The sequence below is a fragment of the Ostrea edulis genome, chromosome 9, assembly GCF_947568905.1.
Source record: "Ostrea edulis chromosome 9, xbOstEdul1.1, whole genome shotgun sequence".
In the NCBI taxonomy this organism is placed as follows: Eukaryota; Metazoa; Mollusca; class Bivalvia; order Ostreida; family Ostreidae; genus Ostrea; species Ostrea edulis.
The window spans coordinates 48758765-48776264 of NC_079172.1; the positions used below are offsets into that span (position 1 = coordinate 48758765).

The window sequence follows — 17500 nt, forward strand, 5'->3', positions numbered from 1 at the left end:
AGGAAACATCAGTATTGTCCAAGAAAAGCACTACACGAGGCATTTGCCACTCCACATGCGAATCTCGGACAGACAATTCAAATTTCTGTTCTGTGTCTGTATCAACATCGGTTTGAATGTTCTGTTCTGTGTCTGTCTCAACATTTATTTGAATGTTCTGTTCTGTGTCTGTATCAACATTTATTTGGAAAGCATTGTTTCCTTGATCTTTCGGATCTTGCAGAATAAACGTTTTGACTTTTTCTTCAGCTTTTGATTTTAGATAGGCTATAAGTTTTTCATTGAATGTAAGGTAACGTTGAGTGACGCTCCCAAAAGAGTCTTTAGCATAGATAAGCAGGATAAATGCCAGGGTCACATATTTCATCCACACGCCCCAGTTCAGCACCAGTCCAATGAACTGGTAGATAAGGTATTCTACCACTATGATCAGAAATTCCAAAGCCAATACAGTAAATGAGATGATGGATATAATGAGCAAAAGTGTGATCACCATATTAACTGCTTTATCAAAGCCCGAACGAGGTTTTCTTGGTGTCCCAACATGATCTTCGACAAATATTGGGATTGGGATACTATAGTCCTCTTTGTAAAGGCGGTGATATGCTTTGACCAAAGGACTAAAGCACTTTTGTATTGGAAGGATGATTTCTAAGTTATTGAATATGAGACGACACATGATGTTAACCAGAGGCATGAAATAAAATGCAATGACAAGTAGAAGCACAGGGATGGCCATTGCCCAGTAGATCCAGGCGATGAGGAGGAAGAAAACGCCAAACTTCTTTATCGGGATTAGGAGAGTGAATATGCAGTATCCAAATGCTTGTGATCGGTTCATCCCACGCATGTCCCTGAAGCATTTTCGGATTACGTACCGAGATCGCTCAGTCACTTTCCTCTGTAGAATTCCAAACAGGATCATATCAAAAAATAAGGTGATGTAACAAAATAAGAATATTCCATGGATTGGGTTGAAGTAAGCTAAGAGGTTTCCTGGGTAATCCGGACGAAGACCATGGGACTCTGCTGTCTTTCTCCGCTGGTTTCTATTTGTGTCTTCGTATATGTAGTAAAAGTAGAGTCGGAGAACCCATGGTACCGCTAGGAGGATAAGAAGCAATATCATCATGATCTTCTCCAAGCACTCATGCCACAAGATGGTCTTCCGACATGGCTGAAAAGTCCCAAACATATTGCTATAGCAACAGTCATTTACCGCATATCGCTCTCGCACTCGACATTTCACTATTGTGTCATACAGTGTCCTGAATACTCCTACGGGTACATGGTTAGCTGGGATTAGACGATCTGCCTTCATTTTAAACAAAAGTTTGGATACGGTCATTATGTATGGTTGATTTTCCTGCAAGTCCTTGACCAAGTCTTTGAATTTATTCATTTCGGGATCGCTTTCTAGGTCATTGAATCTAATCATATTTTTAGGACGAGATGTTGGAGGCTGTGTGTTGACTGCTGTTTTCAAGATTTTCACCTTGACCTCTTTGTCTAATTTGTGGGTATACACTAAATTAATGTACTTCTCACGATACCACCTTTCTGGTACTAATAGAGGGCTGTAAAGCACCACTAAAATGTTAATGACAATCATGATGCGAAAAAACACAAAGAGCCAGAGATCCTCAGATAGTTCAGAGCATTTCAGTCCGCCATCGTCGCTCCTGTAACAACAGATGTAGTAGAACTCAGCCACTCCCCGGCCATTATCCCTGATGTGCTGATTGCAGACTCTGTGTCCCTCAGGAGACTCTGTAGTGTCTGTGAGGTCTAAATTACCCAGAACCAGATCCCTGAGCTGGGACTGGAGGTGGGACACGTTTAGATTTTTATTGTCAAAGCACTGAGGAGGATCTTCTGCAATGCTGACATCAAAATTTTCCACCCCAAAACTTAGGGCTGAAAAAGACAAAGAGATGAGTTCCTCCTTGAGTAGCAGCAGACCTCTGCCCTCAGAACCTTTGGTTTTAGTCCATGTGAGGGGTAGAAAAATGTTTGTTTCTGAGAGTCCAACCAGAGGTCCTGAAGAAGCATTCTGAAAACTAAAGTTGACTTTCACCAGCTTGGTGTTTTTACTGTTGAAAAGACTGTTAAAGTTTTGTTTCATTTTCTTTCCCAATACTACGATGCTGCAGGCCTGGTTTACTGCTGTAGTAGAGGGAGTTTCTGTGGTGATATTTTGAGTGCAGACATCAGATGTATACATACACAGCAAAATTAAAAATAGATGCACAACAGACTTCATACTTCTGATTCACTGCCTCTAAATCCTATCACTGGTATCATAAATCATCAATATATGCACAATCTCACTAATCATCAATATATGCACAGTCAGGGATGTCTATTGTCAGCATCACCGGGAGCTTATGTTGCATTGGAGCAGATATCACCCACACTGTTTATTTCCATACATTGACTGGTAATCACTGGTAATTATGTATGTGGGTCATCATACTGCGCTTTGTGTTTCCTGTTTACTAAAACATAACTCAGACGTGCTCTGTTACATGTCGCTGACTAGAGGAGCACTGCTGGTCTCAAGGTGATTTAATCTCATTGAAGGGCTGTTTTCCCTCAGAACAGAAGTGCATTGAAGCGGTAACATATAATGTTTTAGTATGATTTATTGATTCCTTAATCTGTTACCATGTCTGTGGGAAACATATGGGAGGAACAGATGCATTGTAATAAGCAACTAGCATAATTTTCTGAGCAACTGATATTATGCAAATTAAGATCAGCAATAAATATTCAAACCTGTTTTGTTTAGTGTAGAGACTGAATTTTTATTGTTTATCAATTTTTTCGGCTAAATTTTTACGTGTATGGTAAATTACACATAGAAAATTCAGGAAAAGCCAGGGTCATTTAAAGTCCCTTTTTCCTTCCTTTTCCCGGGCCCTCTATATTATTCATTATTGTACACATATATAGAGCTTTATCTAATCAATACAATTATCCTAAAGTGCTTTACATGTAAAACAAACTAAAACAAAGAACAATAAATATACATTTAAAAAGACATGAAATAATACTAAACTTAGGTTAACAAAGGCAGAACTATAATAAAAAGTTACTTTAAGACATATATGCTAAAAGTTTATGAGAATGGAATCTTCTTTAAAATTTTGATGTCTGAGCATTGCAGAAGATCCTCCTCAGTGCTTTGCCAATAAAAATCTAAACGTGAATGGAATCTTCTTTAAAAAATATGTTTTACCGAGTAAGTTTATTTCTAAAAACAGCTAATATTATGTCTTCATTTCCTGACCAAAGCAAAATTCTATATTAATTCGCTTATAATCTCAAGTAGCCGATATGTCTAACAGAATCTAATATTGAAAGGAAACAAAGTGTTTTATTTTCAGTTAGTACCTTGGTGATCTACATATTCTAGTGAATATTCACAGCTTTTAACATTTAAAATATTTTTTAGTGTATGATGGGGGGGGGGGGGTCCAAGCCTTCATTTATAATCTTTTAACAATCTTTCATCATAATAGATGGACTGTTTTCCACATTATATGAGTCATAGGTATTGCATTACAACTATTGTATACAATATGGGAGGTCTGAAAAACAGCATAGGTAGATTAACTTTTGATCCTAGGGCCAGATATATAATGAGAAAGAAAAGTTACTGGGTAAAAGTCACATCTTGATGGGGTTTTAAGAATCCTGATACACAACTAAACTCTCTTGTGGTAAATATTTAATTCAAATCTTGATCCTAGCTGGGACAGTGCCACAGCAGGATTACAGATGTGTCATGACAAAATGCTATTTATTTTTTTTTAAAAAAAAATGCAGTTCCCAAGCATTGTATTTTGGTGTATAGGTCTGGATGGAGAGCAGGGTGTGTTTCCAGTTCATAATATAAGCATTGTATTTTGGTGTTTGGGTTGTATTGTATTTTGGTGTTTATAATTAGGTCTGGATGGAGAGCAGGGTGTGTTTGGGATACCGGGAATACCAGGAGAACAGGGACGCAATGGGGCACCGGGACTCAAGGGAGAAGTTGGAGAGACCGGAATTCCTGGATTGGATGGATTTCCAGGGGAGAGGGTGAGTATCAGCATCATATGGAGAATAAAGAGAGGGGTTTGCCAAAAATGAAGCTGTGTTCTGTAAATCAGTTTTTGATTGTGCAGGAGAAATATATGAATTGTTATTTGTGAGCACCCCTTTCTTGATATTTTTCATCATGAACCAGTTGATATGTTTAATTTTTGCGTGTTAAAATTCACGTGTGATATCAATTTATGTTAAAATTCACGTGCGATATCAATTTATGTGAATTATGCTTCTCTGATCAGTAATTTGCATGAAAAATAGAGTTCCCGAAACACAGGATCTCTGGAATGGCCATCAGATTTCAAATACTGATGTTTTTTAATTCATGAACATTTTCACCAATCAGAAAACATTTGTTATGATCAACAGATAGTAATTAAAATAAACATTGACACCTTGGGATTTTCTCATATGGAATTATTTGTACAATTTATAAATGCAGGTATTATTTTGCTTTCGGTTTAATAATCAATGTTATTGTTCGGGTATACATATTAAATATGCAATATATTCTTACTTGAATTTCACAACTTGTAATGTAATTTTCTCAACATTCATTAAGCAGTGTAGCCATCCATCAGGGCACTCCAAGTTTATTTACCTTGAACTCGAGCAGATGTTTGATATTCAGAATTTTCTTAAATACCCCCTACCCCCTCATAAATACAGCACAATAATGATTTTTTATAAAATTTTCAAACGGCTGATACAACCAAAAATTTGAGATAAGATTGTTTCTATATTTGTTGATGTGTGTTTTGTTTAATGTTTAAATATTTTGTGGTTTTGTTGGACAGGGTGTCACTGGTCTGCCTGGTCCTGATGGCTTGCCAGGTTTCCGTGGAGAACCTGGTTTATTTGGTATCCCTGGGGAGCAGGGTTTGACAGGCGCCCCTGGGGAGCCAGGATTTGATGGAGCCCCAGGACGTCCGGGTTTGAATGGACCTAAGGGAGTTGTTGGAGAAAAGGGCCAAGATGGACTCCCAGGCTTCCCTGGAATGAGAGGAGTTGATGGTCGGTTTGGAATTAATGGGCTGAAGGGAGAAGCTGGGATCCCAGGAGAAGAGGGTAGAGTGGGCCGACCTGGTAGAAAGGGGGAGCGAGGTAGATGAAATCACATGAACAAAAATAACCAACTGTATACAGGAAAACTTTCACCCGATGTTATTTTTGCCTAGATGTGATGAGAACAATTTTCTCTTGTTTTAAATATATCTATACAGCTAATATTAGCTATCATCTTGTCATGTTTGCCCATTTTAGATTTTGGAAATCAAATGTGTGAAATTAAAGTGGGGCAAAACTTTTCCTGTATACAATATTTACTGATTTAAAATTGACAGTAAAGGAAACTCAGAAAGTGGATTTATGGATTACCACGATCCACATAAAAACTCCACTGACAACCAAAATTCATAGCAAACTTGATCTTCAGATGTATTAAATGTTAAATGAATTTTATTTTGCAGGCGATTTTGGATTTGTTGGTCGTCCAGGACTTCCTGGAGAAGATTCATTTGGTAAGATATTGACCTTTTTTCTATGCCCAACAGATAGGTTATACATGTATTATACAGGAGTGCATCTGTATATCTGTATACAATCTGTCACCAACTTGTGGGTCAAATATACACGGTGTATTGGTATAACACAGACACTTTCCATTGAAACGGACATTTTCCAAGAAATCAACGGACACTTTCCGTTGAATTTCCAAAATAAAAATAGAGTCCTAGAGAACTGAGGACTCTTGCCATAAAAAGGAAACGATAAGTTTTTTGAACTCGACTTCCATGGAATATCAGTGGTATTGCCCTACATTAGGGAGGTATTGTTTATCACAATGCATTTGTTATTTTTGCCTATTGCAATTATAATTTGAATTTGGATGCTTATAGTGTCTTGTAGTATGTTGCAGTTTTTATTTGTTGTTTGTCATGTTCATCCATCAGACTGTTTGGGAAGGATAAAGAGTACTGACAATTCAGGCTTTAAGATAATCAAACCCGGTATACATGTTCTCCAGTAAAGAGCATTAGGTCAAGGTCTTGCTTTCAAAGACAAGGTAAAACAATTACTGGTAAGACAAGGATCATCAAACTGGGTGTACATGTTCCCAATGGTAAATATAGGTAAAGTGATTTCTACTTCGCTAAATGCTTGGCATTAGAAGTAAGATTCGTGGGTATTATGGATATGACCTTATAAACGGAGGTCCCATGTCGCAGCGGGCATTGGCACGATAAAGAACCCTCGCTACTACAGGGCTAAGCATATTAGGTATAAATTTTGTGGTACTTTACCAGCTGGTGACATCTCAATAAAAGTGAAAATTCTCAACAGGATGTGAAACAAACAACCAATAAAAATGATGTTGGTGCGAAATACGTTTTGAAAAGTACCAATTTAGCTTCTTAGTTATGCTTTCTTGAAGTGAAATCTTTCTTCAAGAGACCATTGTTTGATGAATTATGTCTGGACATTATTGCCGGCAGCAGATTGTTCTGTTGCTGATTACCGTGATGTATGCAACTTCTACACCTGAACTCTGAAATGTGACGTTATTCCATATCATATATATCCTCTCTTACACTTGATGAAAGATCTGTCAATGTACACGTTTCATGGGCTCAGTACCTTAGATTGGATTGATTGTTGTAAAGTTATAATTACCATGATAAAACAGTGCTCACTTTGGGTTGATGTTGAGATAATTTGATAACAGCTTCTTATCAAAGAGAGAAATAAATGACACAGTTTTGCATTTGACCTTTTTCTGTTCTTTAGGTTTGGTTGGTGAACCTGGAAATCCAGGTTTCTCTGGAGTACCTGGTCGCCCTGGTGACAAGGGAGTCAGTGGAGATAATGGACTGCCAGGATTCCCAGGGCTGAAGGGAATGAGGGGAGATGATCGGACTGGATTTAAAGGCTTCAAAGGAGAGAGAGGACAAGAGGGTTACCCTGGAGAACAAGGTACAAGAAAAAATATCTCGAAGGTGTTAAGCACCAATTATTGTAGATTCCTAGATATACGCAAGGAATTTAATTATTATTGCGTAATTTCGTGAGACAAACCACACGCAAAATCAAATTATTCGCTTTTATTTTCATATTACTGAAATACATGTTAAAACTCTTGAACAATAATAGACCATGCACTCGCAAATTCATGATCACGATGAAAATTTGACGTCCTTGAAGCATTTCACAATATTAGTACTCATGTAAAATAAGGAATCTTCAGTATGATAGTTGGTATGAAATGTAAATTGTTTGATTGAATCACCAGCAGATATGTTGCAAAAGTTCAAGAGGCATGGTGAATGATGTGAATTGATAGATCAAATTGAAAGACTTAAACTTTTTTAGGCCGTGTTGGAGCGAAGGGTTTGCCTGGTAACCCAGGATTAGGTGGCATTCCTGGACTGAAGGGAGAACGAGGACTTCCAGGATTCCCAGGAGAAGAGGGATTTGTAGGAGACAGAGGATTTCAAGGGTTCAAAGTAAAACTCTGCTAAATTAAAATATAACTTCCTAGGAATCAAGTGTGAAGATGCATGTATTTAATTAGGCAATCATGTCATGTAGAGTGATATTTCTATCCTATAATAGAATGCTTAGTAATTCTTGATATGCAGCTACATGTACCGTGTTAAAGAAGTACATGTATGTAATTGACAAAAATTTTGTAATACTCTCCGTTTACATTTTACTGTAAAGTAATCTGTAATTATATACGGTATAAGTGGTATTTATTATCGGTTTTTCCATAAATTATGGGTACATGTATATATATTTAGAGCTCATTTTAGTGACATAATTCCAATAAAGATAGCTACTACCTCCAATATGGAATAGATATTAGCAATATTCAATTTTAGCGACCTCAACACTGTCGCTAATAATGCCAAAATTAAATCCTTGCTAAATATTCTCCTTAAACGGCATATCTCTTGGAATTTTTACCCCTGGAGAGTGTGTGCATTATTCCAATCAATGAAAGAAGAAATTACATGATATAATCATGTTTTAAAAAATGACAATTCTAAGACTGTCATAGCTGCAAAAGATATAGATGAAGTTCAAATTAATGGCTATGATTGGTGAAACTATTTTAGTTGAGAGTGAAAACCGATTTGCAGATGAGTAAATTCAGCTGTTGGAATCTGCAATAACATATCACTAGAATAGTGAGGATGCTTTTCTGACTTTAGGGTGAGAGGGGTTTAGATGGTTTGCCGGGAGAAGTGGGACGTAGAGGGGACGCAGGCTTTCCCGGAGAAGTTGGCCGCAGAGGAGTGCCTGGTGACAGAGGCTTCGATGGACCTAATGGGAATGTCGGAGAAAGGGGAGACCAAGGTATACCATCACACACACACCCCAAAAAAAAACACTCTACCCCGTTAAAAGATTTCAACTATCTACAGTTAATTCTCAAATTATCGCTACTGAATTAATCGCCATTTTTGTTATAACGCCACATTTTGCAAAGCACATTTTTTTCTATGAAATTTTTTGTTAAAACACCAAATTCGCTATCACCATTTGCCACTGTGTTTTTATTACAAAAGTCTATATCTGGATAAACCCCTATGAGTGCACGTGATCAGTGATGCGGAAAATTGGTCATTATTGATCTCAGGCGTACACCTGAGCAGAAGGATCCCAGACTGAGTATTAAATAAACAAGATAATTACTTAATATGAACCGTAATCTTGTTTTTACATCATAGAAAAATATTTTACTTTAGCTCTGGCTTCGCCACGAAAGAGTTAAAATTGTTTAATTTTAAAGAAAATAAGCAAATTATTACATACCAGTCGGAAACCGTCCAAAATGTAGACAACAGGAAACCACCAATTATGTTACTGTTTTATGGGAAAAGTCCATAAAAAGGAAGACAACGGGTGATACTTTGGCTGCAAAGGGTGAATAATTACTCGTTGTCGATCTTTGTCCAGCTTATGACTGGTCACCTGCCAGGAAACAGCCAGGCGGTGTGCTAAATACCGACACTGGACAAGGTTTTTTAATAACTTGGAACATACTGTGTATATGTGTCTTGTATGTGTATTGTTTTGAAATGTAGCCTTATTATTGATAAAACTATTTTAATCATTGATTTAATTTTGGGGGGAAATACGAGATATTTTTACCTTAAGTTTGTACGTAAAGAAAAGATAACTCTTACATATACAAAAATAGTAACTAATTCTCCCCAAGATGGTGGAAATTCAATTCATCACCAAATTTGTTATAAAACCATCAATTCAAAAGAACAAAAGGTGGTGGTTTATTGAGAGTTGTATGCATTGGCATCATCTTCAATGAGTAGAAGTAGGGTATTGAATTTTTATTCAACTGAAAGTTTCATTTTCCAGTACAAAATCTAACAGTACAGACTAGTAAGATTGAAATATGCCTGTGCTACATTTTAAGTCCTTGATGTCTGGTTTTGACCAAATGTATTGTAGATTCATTTCTCACAAGAATCCCAAATATATTTACAACTGCATTCCACAGAATGAACCATCGATTAAATAAGGATGTTTTATTGTTTTGCAGGAGATCCTGGAATGCAGGGAGATCCTGCAAGTGAACCAGTAATACAACCCGAGCCCTGGCAGAAGGGAAGCAAAGGACAGAGAGGCCCTAACGGGAAACCAGGATTGACAGGACTGTCAGGGGAAATAGGTATATACTGTAAACAAGTCAACCAAGTAATGGGGAAATAGGGGTACACTGTAAACAAGTCAACCAAGTAATGGGGAAATAGGGGTACACTGTAAACAAGTCAACCAAGTAATGGGGAAATGGGTATATACTGTAAACCACGTCAACCAAGTAATGGGGAAATAGGTATATACTGTAAACCACGTCAACCAAGTAATGGGAAATTAGGTATACATTGTAAACCAAGTAATGGCGAAATAGGTGTATACTGTCAACCAAGTAATGGGGAAATAGGATATACTGTCAACCAAGTAATGGGGAAATAGGTATATACTGTAAACAAGTCAACCAAGTAATGGAGAAATAGGTGTACACTGTAAACAAGTCAACCAAGTAATGGGGAAATAGGTATATACTGTAAACCAAATAATTGGGGAAAAGGTATATACCAGCGATTTTTTTCCTTATATAACTGGTACCGATAAACGGTACCATTCCCAATGTCAAAAACCATTGATTTTTCCCAATTTTGAGACTAAATATTCCCAATTTACTTGCCGAAATATAGACTGCTGACATTGTAATTTATTTAGTCTGAAACGTTGTACAAATTAATTAAAATGTCCACTTCCGGTATTAAATCGAAAGTACAGATCATGGCAGTGCGCATGTTTTGTAGAACTACGACGATTCTAAAACGAGCCTAAGACGATTCCTTATGTCTCACAACAGCAAATATTAGCGTAAAAAAGTTTGTAAAGAGATGACTACTTCTTGTTTTGTTCTCTTTTTTCTTTTCTTTTAGTTGAAATCATTTGCCGATACATTTGTAGAAAATTCCCAATTTGTTCGATTTTGACACTATTTTTCCCAATTGAGTGGGTACCGGTACCAGTACCAGTGGGTAGAAAAAAATCGCTGTATATTGTAAAAAAGTCAACCAAGTAATGGGGAAATAGGTGTACACTGTAAACCAAGTATGGGGGTAATAGGTATATACTGTAAACCAAGTAATGGGGAAATAGGTGTACACTGTAAACAAGTCAACCAAGTAATGGGGATTAGGTATATACTGTAAACCAAGTAATGGAGAAATAGGTATACACTGTAAACCAAGTAATGGGGAAATAGATATACACTGCAAATCAAGTAATGGGGAAATAGGTGTACACTGTAAACCAAGTACGGGGGAAATAGCTAGGTATATACTGTAAACCAAGTACGGGGGAAATAGGTATACATTGTAAACCAAGTAATGGGGAAATAGGTGTACACTGTAATCCAAGTAATGGGGAAATAGGTGTACACTGTAAACCATGTCAACCAAGTAATGGGGGAAATAGATATATTGTAAACCTTCTACTGGAGTAGTGGACAAATAAGTAAATCATCTACTAGTATAGTGGACAAATCAGTAAATCATCTACTAGTATAGTGGAGAGATTAATAGAATCTTTCATTAGTACGAGTGTGGGATAGGAAAATTCCACCGAGGGGACAAGATTCGCAGTCTAGGACGAGGCTTTGCAGAGTCCTAGACAGCGAATCTTGTTCCAGAGGTGGAATTTCCCCATCCCACACGAGTAAATAATGAAGGATTATTTTTCTCACATTTTACCTTCAGTTTAGTACATAAATTTAGGAGCTTTCAGAAAATTCTAAATTATCAAAATCCTCATTTGAACTTTGATGCAAAAACTAATTAGATAGGCAGAAAGAGCATACCCGAAAATGGTTTACACTAAAAGTGTAAACTAAAAAACCCAAGGTTGTCCACCAGAAAGCTATACTACATTAAAATTTAAAGAAAACAATGCAAAAAAAGTAGCGTAAATTACAGAAAATATGATGTCACGATCAAATGACGTTGCAGCTGTGCGAGACAGAAAAATCTCACATGGCTGTCTTGCGTGGGTAAAGTCGATCTCACACTGCATGGTGATAATGTGAGAAAAGTAAATCATCTACTGGTGTAGTGGAGAGATAAGTAAATCATCTACAAGTATCCTTAATCAATTAATGGCCTTGAGTGCTTATCTCAGATGAGATGGTCTTGTTTTGGGAAAAAGATTAATGAACTAATGGCCTTGAGTGCTGATCTCAGATGAAATGGTATGGTTGTGAGAAATAGCTTGATCAACTAATGGCCTTGAGTGCCTATCTCAGATGAAATGGTCCAACTGAGGAAGAGGTGAATGAAAATTGTGTGGTGACTTTTAGTTGCGAGGGTTGTTTCATTTATTAATGATTAATTAGTCATCTTTCACATTTACAGATCTGGAAATATTTTTGTATTCATAACCTTTTCATTTGCATGTAAAAATTTCCATCCACTATCAACACATTTTGTAATTCAGGAAGAGGTGAATGAAAATTGTGTGGTGACTTTTAGTTGCGAGGGTTGTTTCATTTATTAATGATTAATTAGTCATCTTTCACATTTACAGATCTGGAAATATTTTTGTATTCATAACCTTTTCATTTGCATGTAAAAATTTCCATCCACTATCAACACATTTTGTAATTCTAGTAAGCAAATTTATTTTCAAAAAATACAAATGTCATATATACACAAGTGCTATAATGGAAGTATGATATACTTAAAAAGGGGTGATTGGTGATCGTGGAGAACCAGGTTACAGCGGACCGGATGGAGGTTTAGGTGAGCCTGGACTCAAAGGACCTAGAGGAGAGAATGGACTTAATGGCATCCCTGGAGAACAGGGTCGCCAAGGGCTACCAGGACAAAAGGGATTTGCTGGAATACCTGGTCTTGCTGGACCAGTAGGGGAGGGCTATGGAATCTATTATGCAAGGTAATTGTGTAAATACAGATCCAACATCTGTCAATCTTTCCTATTTACATAGGCGTAGCTTGGGTTCGAATATTACCGAGGCAGGGGGTCTGGGGGGCGCAGCCCCCAGAAGCTGTCGACATTTTAACAACGTAAAAGGTGCTTTTTTTACCGAGGCAGCTGCCTCGGTTGCCTCAATGGAAGCTACACCACTGATTTATCAGTGTATTTTTATACCCACAACCCCCCCCCCCCCCCAACAAAGTTCGGGGGGTATATAGGAATCACTCTATCTGTCTGTCCATCTGTGCAGATTCGTATCCGGGCCATAACTTTTTAGCCGAGTTGCAACGAAGTTGAACTCCGCTATTGGTTTGGTGATGCGGTTGGGCGTCAACAATTGGTTTCCGGATGATAACTCAGAAAGTTTAAATCTGAATCAAATGAAACTTTGATATATTGTTGGGTACCAGGTAAGGAAGACCCCTATTGATTTTGGAGAAAAATTGTCAAAGGTCAAGGTCACAGTGACCGAAAATAGAATGATAATTTCAGAAAAATTTGGTTTCCAGATGATAACTCCGAAAGTTTAAGTCCAATTCAAATGAAACTTTGATATATTGTTGGGTACTAAGTAAGGAAGATCCCTATTGATTTTGGAGAACAAAGGTCAAGGTCACAGTGACCGAATATAGAATGAAAATTTCAGAAAAATTTGGTTTCCGGATGATAACTCAGAAAGTTTAAATCTGAATCAAATGAAACTTTGATATATTGTTGGGTACCAGGTAAGGAAGACCCCTATTGATTTTGGAGAAAAAAGGTCAAAGGTCAAGATCACAGTGACCGAAAATAGAATGAAAATTTCAGAAATATTTGGTTTCCGGATGATAACTCAGTAAGTTTAAATCCGAATCAAATGATACTTAAAGATATTGTTATGTACCAGGTAAGGAAGACCCCTATTGATTTTGGATAAAATGGGTCAAAGGTCAAGGTCACAGTGACCGAAAATACATTTAAAATTAAAAAAAAAATTGGTTTCCAGAGAATAACTTGAAAATTTTTAATTTGAATCAAATGAAACTTGGTTGTATTGTTGGATACCAGCAAAGCAAGGCCCCTATTGATTTTGGAGAACAAAGGTCAAGGTCACAGTGACCAAAAATAGATTGAAAACTTCAGATAAATATGGTTTCTGGACAGTAACTTGAAAAGTTTAAAACTGAAATTAGTTCTTCACAATTATAAATATGCCACATCATTCCTGACTTTACAATGTATCCCATGCAACTCGGCTTATGCACCCCTGGGTGCATATATTGATTTTTTGTTCTTTGATATAGGCATACCATATATGGCACACAGGTGGATCACCATGAGACGATGTGTCAAGTACCTTCATGACCTCCATATGACCTTGACCTCAAGGTCAAAATTAAAGGTTTTTTACAATGAATTCGTGTCCGGGCCATCACTTCTTTGTTCTTTGACATAGGTATACCATATTTGACATATGAGTGTATCACCATGAGACGATGGATCGGGTACCTTCATGACCTCCATATGACCTTAACCTCAAGGTCAAAATTAAAGGTTTTCACAATGGATTCGTGTCAGGACCATGACTTCTTTGTTCTTTGACATAGGCATACCATATTTGACACATGAGTTTTTCACCATGAGACAATGTGTCAGGTACCTTCATGACCTCTATATGACATTGAACTTTGACCTCAATGTCAAAATTGATTATAGGGTTTTAACATAGTCATACCATAAGACATGGGTGTATCACCATGAGACTACGTGTCATGTACATTCATGACCTCTTCATGACCTTGACCTTTGATCTCAAGGTCAAAATTATAGGTTTATACCAAGGAATTGTGTTCAGACTATATCTTCCATTTTCTTCTACAAAGGCATACCATATTTTTACACTCCGGAAAGAGGTAATTTATACCTATTAACAACACCCTTTGGGAGATTGGGGTAAGCGGGGGGGTCAGCTCACAGTACCCCTTGTTTGGATTACCCTTGTATAGAAAATTTAAACCATGATTCAATCCCAATTTTTGGCAAACTTGCAGGGAATGCTACTTTATAAAGGTTGAAAGCTTGACTGACTTATCTCCCTTTCTTTCCATAGACACAGTCAGACAACTGTGGTCCCACAGTGTCCGCAGGGCTCCACTAAACTCTGGGATGGCTACTCGCTGGTTCATGTTATCGGAAATGGCAGGAGTCACGGACAGGATCTCGGTAAGTGTAAAAAGGTCACTCACAGCCATGTTACTAGTAATCCTACATGTATTCTTGAAATTTGCAGATATCGGGGAAAGAAAATATTCCATATGTTTTTAAATTACAGGTACTTCTGGCAGTTGTCTGCGGCGATTCAGCACAATGCCTGTAATGTTCTGCAACATCAATAATGTATGTAACCTTGCTTGGAGAAACGATTACAGCTATTGGTTGTCCACGCGAGAACCCATGCTGCCCATGATGAATCCGGTCACGGGCCCAGCACTCTCAAGATACATCAGTCGCTGTTCCGTTTGTGAAACTGTATCAGAGGTACGTAAAGACAGAACTGCTATATAGGAACCTTCATCTTTGCCAGCGAAGGGTTTATGGTTTATTTGTAAATCCTCACGTAGTAAAGATGAGGAACTTCGTGGATAATGAAGAATCTTTTGAACAGACAAACTGGTTAGTAATGGGTTCACCTCACAAGCGCAGCTAAACTAGTGTTTCCAATGAGAAATTAAAAATGTTTAACTGTCATCATAATTTATTATACGAATGAAAATGCTTTTATTAGTATTTTATAGGAAAAGAAGAAATAAGGTTAATGTTACTAAAGGTATCCTAGTTTTATAAAGTTCAGCTGTATTTGAATGAAAATGCGCTGTAATTAAACTTTCACATTCAAGTCATCTTTGAGGTTTTTTAGATGATGATAAAATAAGTTAAGTAGGATACCTCTGTCTTGCTTGATTTTAAATCAAGGTTGTTTTTTTTTGTTTAGGTTGTAGCTGTTCATAGTCAGGCAACCTCAATACCCAACTGTCCAAATGGATTCCGGAGCTTGTGGACAGGGTACAGCTTCATGATGGTAATTAAGATGGACATTACTTAATTTCAGTGCACCAAGCACATTATACACTGCATGTGATGTTATAGACACCATTAAAATAAACTTTGCCTTTAGACACTGTTGAACAAATATGACAGCTCATGATTGTATGCATACATGTATTTACATTCCCAACATTTTTTATATCTCTACAAATTGTAATGATAGTCATCTCTTCATCAATGCCCTGCAGTTGAATACAGATAAATGTAGAGAATTCTCACAGAAATGAAAGTAGAATGTATAAATAAATTTCATATTTGAAGACGCATGAGGGTATGAACTGCAACACTTCATGCTGGCATACTTTTCGTGAAGCACTAATGCTATGCCAGCGTGATGATGTCACAATTCATAGTCATATACATATACCCTGAGGCTCATGTATTTTCAAAAATGAAATTTATTTCTTGAGTGTATTAGAACCCCAATTTGACATTCAGTGGCCATGCAAGCAGGTTTGATTAATTGCCATTAATGTCAGATAATTCAGTTTTTAGATATTAAGGGTCCAGGATTTATATTTCAGTCTAATATCTCCTTCATTGTTATTGCACATCCACAGAATGATGTAGCATCATAGGGTGGTGAAAACTGTATGATTGAGATGGTAGAGGGTGAAGGTCATAGAAGGTCAAGCAGATTCGTGCAACACTACTGAATCCAGAAAACTATGAAATGACTCCAATAACATCTATGATAATGTACATGTGTATAGATTTGATAGTCCTTGATAAAATAAGTGAATCAAAATATGAAGATGTTGATTTAAAAAGAGATATTTCTCATTTGCAGACCTCTGGAGCTGGGGGCGGAGGAGCAGGCCAGGCACTAGAGTCACCCGGATCCTGTCTAGAGGACTTCCGGGCCACACCCTTCATCGAGTGTCATGGCAATGGTCAATGCAACCATTACGCCACCTCTTACAGCTTCTGGCTGGCTACACTGAGATCTTTTGATGAGTTCCGAACTCCGGTATCAGAGACATTGAAAGCTGGCAGTCAGGAGTCTCGTATTAGTCGTTGCCGAGTTTGTACACGCCAGTAGAGGGCGCTCATTAAATACTCATTGTTCTTTCAGCAGTATTGCCATCACAGACTCCAGGTGATACAAGACTATGCAGCAATTGTCTTTATTTTTGTCTATATTCAGCAGGTATAAGAATCGAAAAATTGCTTTCTAATGTATTAAGTGGATGTGTATATGATGTATGTTTTGAGCTTGGTTGTAAATGATTATGAATTATGACATTCATGTTCAGTTATCTGTTTCTGTGTTCTTAGTGTTTGTCTGATTTCACATGGTGCTATGAAGTGTAGATATTTCTTGCTCAATATTGAGAAACATGTACATTTTGTGCCTTATAAGAGGTTTTACTTGTCAATAGCTTTTAATGAGATTTCATTTGTTAGTTTTTGCCAGGATTAGTTAGCTGTAATCTGATAAATACTCGATTCGCTACTTTGAAGAGATTCGTGAGTTCATCTGTAGATACTCATAACTCTCAAGTCCGTGATTAAAGAATGACTGTAAATTGATGAGCGATACATGTTATGTCGAGACTGGGCTGTTCCCACGAATGTCTTCACTGCAGCTTATCTAACATAACCTTGTTATTATATGAATATTTGTATCTGTGCGTAAAGTTTGAAAATCCATCATTTATTAAAAAATAATTTTTACAAATTGATGACAATTTTAAAATGGTTCATCTTAAACTTTTATTTGATATTGAAATCAAGCAGTAAAGAAGAATTTTAGTGATATAATTTTTTATTGTACATTATTCTGAAC

General features: G+C 37.1%; 1 protein-coding gene across 1 annotated transcript in view; it reads left to right on the plus strand.

Annotated features, from left to right (window-relative positions):
• LOC125659861 (collagen alpha-5(IV) chain-like) overlaps nt 1–17500 on the plus strand; it is a 70365-nt gene that overhangs the window by 52811 nt on the left and 54 nt on the right. The window contains exons 29-40 of the mRNA XM_048891655.2: nt 3953–4086; nt 4893–5199; nt 5565–5615; nt 6883–7068; nt 7465–7598; nt 8310–8454; nt 9662–9790; nt 12378–12585; nt 14717–14829; nt 14939–15144; nt 15599–15685; nt 16502–17500. The exon at nt 16502–17500 is cut by the window's right edge and continues 54 nt beyond it. Of these exons, the coding sequence (XP_048747612.2) occupies nt 3953–4086; nt 4893–5199; nt 5565–5615; nt 6883–7068; nt 7465–7598; nt 8310–8454; nt 9662–9790; nt 12378–12585; nt 14717–14829; nt 14939–15144; nt 15599–15685; nt 16502–16753 (1952 nt within the window). The 3' untranslated portion in view covers nt 16754–17500. The remainder of the gene's footprint in view (nt 1–3952; nt 4087–4892; nt 5200–5564; nt 5616–6882; nt 7069–7464; nt 7599–8309; nt 8455–9661; nt 9791–12377; nt 12586–14716; nt 14830–14938; nt 15145–15598; nt 15686–16501) is intronic.